The sequence below is a fragment of the Penaeus vannamei genome, unplaced genomic scaffold, assembly GCF_042767895.1.
Source record: "Penaeus vannamei isolate JL-2024 unplaced genomic scaffold, ASM4276789v1 unanchor763, whole genome shotgun sequence".
NCBI lineage: Eukaryota > Metazoa > Arthropoda > Malacostraca > Decapoda > Penaeidae > Penaeus > Penaeus vannamei.
Genome location: NW_027213767.1, coordinates 15,001 through 20,000, shown reverse-complemented (window position 1 = coordinate 20,000; position 5,000 = coordinate 15,001). Strand labels below are relative to the sequence as shown.

The following is a 5,000-nucleotide window of genomic DNA, read 5'->3' as shown; positions in this document are numbered from 1 at the left end:
GCCTCAAACCTATTTTATTAGAAGACCCTATTGGTTGCTATTCATCTGCATTATCACATTACTGCAATGGCCCCCAAATGATAACAGCAATACTAATGACAATTGCTCAAAATGACCTCTATTCATCATAAACATGACTAAAATTACAATTGCTTCAAAAAATAAATTACCCCACTGGTCCATGGCATTTATTGCTACGAAGATAGAGAAGAGAAGGCGTTGATAGTTCTTGGCACAAATCGAAATTCCAATTGCGTATGAGACGGTAGTACCTGAAAATTCATTAAAATTTATAAAACCATCATATCAATGCATACATTAAAATGCAAATCATTATAAAAACAATTAACCAAGATAAATATCAAAATCATATATTACCCATTCAAGCATCCTACAAAAGACTCAAGCTGCTCTATCGTCTGTAGTTTGAAATAACACGGGACACCTGTTTCTCTGGATAGTTCAACAGTAAGGTCCTGAAACCTCGTCGACACAAACACAAGCTCATCCAAGCGGCAAAGTTGTATCCATGCCTTAAAAATGGTAATATTAGATTGGTTAACAGCTTTTCATTCTATGAGAATTTTATATTAAATAATGATTATCAATATATACATTCAACTGATAACTAAATTTTTACAACCCTCTCTAATATAACATACTAAGATACAAAAACATCATGCAGAAAGCTAACTTAGAAAACTGCATTACAAATGTCTTCATCTACATCAAATAATAATCAAGTTGCAACAAATTTCATACCCCTTTCCTCTGAGAAGCATATGTATAGCGTAGACCAGGGTATTCAGAATGGAAAGGATCTATGACCAGTCTGATGTTGTAATCTTTTCCAGCCTCATCCATCAAGAGCACATATTCTTCAGTGCCATAACTGCACCGTTTTTCTTCAACCTGACGTGGAAGGAAGAGGAAACTTTTGGCAAACATTCAGAAAAAGAAAAATACTTTGATTCCTGTTGAATTTCTACTCAAAGTCAATATAAAAATCAATCATTCATATATAACTTCCATCCTGAGTATATGTAAAATATACTATAGTAGAAACTGTCTTTAGGAAGCAAAGTTTAATTAGCTGAACTCTTAAGTTTAAGGAATTACAAGCCTTCCACCTTGTATGTCTTCCAAGCCACAATAAAAGCCTGATTTTTTGTTTTACTATGGCAAATTTTATTTGCTGATATTTCAAGAGTACAGTTTTCTGCAAAAATCAACATTTCACATATCTAATACATACAAGCATTAATGCAACACAAAGCAGGAAAATTTATTACTGTTATTGGCATCGTATAAAAGAAAATGAGAATGAACTACTAAACGTACGATAAATAACCACCATATAAAGAAAATCATACTAGTATCACACAAAACAAAAAAATACTGGATAACATCTTGATATATACATAGTAATAACACAGTCATATACCAGGAGGTAACTCTGTGATATGTAATAGTATGATGCGTGAAGGGGGAAAGTGGAAGACAAAAAGATCAGGGGTTTGACAGGTTAAAATATGCCATACTGTACCACACATTAATTCATACTCAATACAGTCCATTCATAAGAAGAAAAAGGAGAGATGAACACCTGACTCAGAGAGATGAAGGCCTACAAGGGAAATAAGGATATGGGGTGACATTATGGGTGCAGCTGGAGGAATCTTAGCAAATAGCATTAGGTATATAAGAGGACACTACATGATAATTAGGGCAAATAGCAAGGCACACACACTATGCACTTTGCCAATATGGCAAACAGGTCTCTAGGGGTTAATGATTTAATATGAGGTATATAAGACATATAATTAGTGGATTTCTGCTTTGCACCACCATATCTTTTTCTCTGTTGGTTGAAAACTGAAAACCTAAAGGTTCCTTTCAAAAAAAGAAAAGATGCAGAATTTCTGAAAAATGCCAGTACTGTGCAAGTTTTTTGGCTGAACATGAAAAACAGTGGATCCCTTTAAGACAATATAAATTTAAGACAACAGGAATCAAGCAAATTTAACCTGATTTGGCTCACTGTACATGGATGGTTGAGAATCTTGACAAGACACCATTCTTGAGCCTTTCATACAATTGTAATCAATGAGGCTGTATAATGAAATAATGACCATATGAGAATAATACCTAATACATCATTACTAACTGGATTTAATATATAGCAATGCTGATGATGCAGTAGTATTCTTTAATATAATAATCATAGGGACTTTATATGAAAGCAATACAGATAATAGACCTCATATCATTTTATTTAATGAATAATGTGAATCATAATTGTTGGGACTTTATGAGAAAGCAATGCGGATAATAGACCTGGTTTTATTCTTACTACATGATAATGCGGATGATGATGATAAGGACATGACTGCAATTACCACTGTTCATTATAAATCATATTATTTTCAATGTTATTGCTCCTACCATTTCTGTTATCATTATCACTGTTATTATCATCACTGTTAAAACATTATCATCATCACTACCATTTGCTATATTTATATCTTATTAGATCATCATGACTATCAGTGGGTGGGTGCTTCATGAGCAGGGTGATGTGAAGCGATGGTGTGCTAGCCTAGATAGTGTTACGTGCTTGCATGCCTTCTCACTTGCAGCTGCCACCACTGGCTAGCCAAGTCACAAAACGTGAGCAGCTCTGCATAAGCCTCCCCTGCCAATTTATAGCCTCTCCATCATTGAGACTTCTGCAGTGCCTCCTTGTGGTCTCCCTTGGAAACTGGGTACCTTGCGGCCCAGGCTAAAATGTGGGGGATCTCGGTGCAGCAGGAGGCCCCAGAGGTACAGGGTAATGGCCCACCAGTGTGTGGACAAGTCCTGGCCCTGTATCAACTCCTGCCCCTAAGACCCCTGGGGTTAATGGGAGGCGGGCCTTGCCAGTCCTCCTCCCACCCGGAGATAGCCAATCGCCAGTCCAATATATAAATGGAAATGGTGAGAGAGGAAATGCCCCTCCCACCCAGCAAGAGAGGCTGGATGTGGACCCCATTGGGAGGGCGACTGCTGGGGCGAAGGATGGGAACGGGAACTACTCATCCTGCCTGCCTTCTAGCATCCGCCTATCCAGAATGAGGCGTGGGGGGAAAGCCCTAGGGAACCCCACAGGTGGATGATGGGTCCTGCAGTCTGCCGCCCCCTTTTATAAGGGGCAGTGTGAGTGGGGGTGGCAGAGGTGACATCCACCCAGTGTAACTGCCCAAAGCTAAACCTCAGGCAAGAAGCCAGGGTGGGGGCTTTTTGCACCACCTATTGAGACATCAAAGGCCAGAGCAATCCAGATTCACTCCTGGGAAGTCCACAATAGACCGTATCCTTGCGCTTTGAATCACTGTATAGCACCGTCATGAGTTCGGGCGTGGGCTGCTTGCAGCTTACATTGACCTCAAAAAGACATTTGATACAGTGCATCTGGAATCACTCTGGGAGATCCTGAGACTGTGAGGAATTCCAACAAGGATTATTGGACTAATAGGAAGCCTGCATACTAGTATTGAAAATGCTGTAAAGTGTGGGAGGGGGTTGTTGAGGTTCTTTCCTCTTAGTTCAGGAGTGAGGCAAGGCTGTGTCCTTGCGCCAACACTTTTCAACACTTGTATGGACTGGATACTGGGAGGAGCTACTGTTCAAAGTCATTGTGAAGCAACTCTGGGCAATATCAAGGTTACTGACCTTGACATTGCTGATGATGTTGCTATTCTATCTGATTCTTTGGAAACCTTAGTGGTGGTTCTGGATGCATTTAGTAATGAAGCAAAGCCCTTGGGTCTACAGGTCTCCTGGACCAAGACCAAGATCCAGGACTTTGGGGACTTGCTAGGAGAACCTGCTTGGTTAGTATGTGCTTGCGGAGAGGACTTTGAAGTCACAGAGAGCTTTACATACCTTGGTAGTGTAGTTCATAACTCTGATCTGTCAGACCAAGAAGTCAGTAGACAGATTGGCCTGGCAGCAGGGGTCATGAACTCTTTCTACAAGAATATTTTGGAGATGCCGGTACCTGTGCAGAAGGAACAAGCAACGCATTTTCAAGGCCCTGAAAATGTCAGTTTTGCTCTACTATAGTGAAACCTGGACATCATCTTGTGCCTTGGAGTCACATCTTGATGCCTTTTGTAATAAGTCCTTGCGCCGGATCATGGGGTACTGTTGGCGGGACCATGTGTCCAACTAACGGTTGCATCGTGAGACTGGCACAGGACCTGTTATTTGCACAATCCGTGATCGCCAACTCAGGCTATAAAGCCACCTAGCTTACTTTCTTCAGTATGATCCTACCACCAGGTTGTCTCTGTTTAAGACAGCCTTGGATAAAGGAGGCCTAGGAAGTTGTGAGTTGGGCAGATTGATCAAACCTGTCATGAAGAGCTCGAGATAGGCCGAGTCTCTTTCTGGCGGCTTGCCATGAGGGACCCCCATAGGTAGAAACAAAGGGTAGATGTGGCTATGAGCCCCTGTCAGCGTTAGCTTCTTGATGATGATGATGATCAGCATAATAATCACCATTATCATTATCATCATTATCATAACACCCACTTGAGACTTCTGAAATCATCTGAGGCTATAACTTAAAAGTTGAAAAAAAGTTTCAAAACAAAATGATTTCTGATGTTATTACCCATGCAAGACTTTGAGGACATGCAACACAATCTGGGATCTTACCTTTGAAAGGTATCGTTCATGCACAAAAGCAGCGTCTTTATCTCTCCAGGTGTCAAAATAATGGACCACATTTTTCTTTACATTGAGTCTATTGGCAAATCCATTCAACTCTTTTGGCATAAAGCTTTTGATGTCCACATTTTCCACTTTCTTGGCTGAAACGAAATGCAGATTACAATCAACAAATATATATGAAATGCTTAAAGACCATCTTATCTTAATAAAGATACAATTCTCACTACATACAGTACTCTTCACATTGTTAAGATGGAGGATTGTAATGATATAAATTGAGATTA

The 5,000-nt window shown here is 39.9% G+C and overlaps 1 protein-coding gene across 2 annotated transcripts in view; it reads right to left on the bottom strand.

Moving 5' to 3' along the window:
- The window catches only part of LOC138861064 (tyrosine-protein kinase JAK2-like), a 10,150-nt gene that overhangs the window by 831 nt on the left and 4,319 nt on the right, over nucleotides 1–5,000 (bottom strand). For both annotated transcript variants that reach the window (XM_070119819.1, XM_070119820.1), the window contains exons 4-7: nucleotides 4,702–4,856; nucleotides 763–912; nucleotides 379–533; nucleotides 171–272 (exon numbers count right to left, since the gene is read on the bottom strand). In XM_070119819.1, coding sequence (XP_069975920.1) covers nucleotides 171–272; nucleotides 379–533; nucleotides 763–912; nucleotides 4,702–4,856 — 562 coding nt within the window. The remainder of the gene's footprint in view (nucleotides 1–170; nucleotides 273–378; nucleotides 534–762; nucleotides 913–4,701; nucleotides 4,857–5,000) is intronic.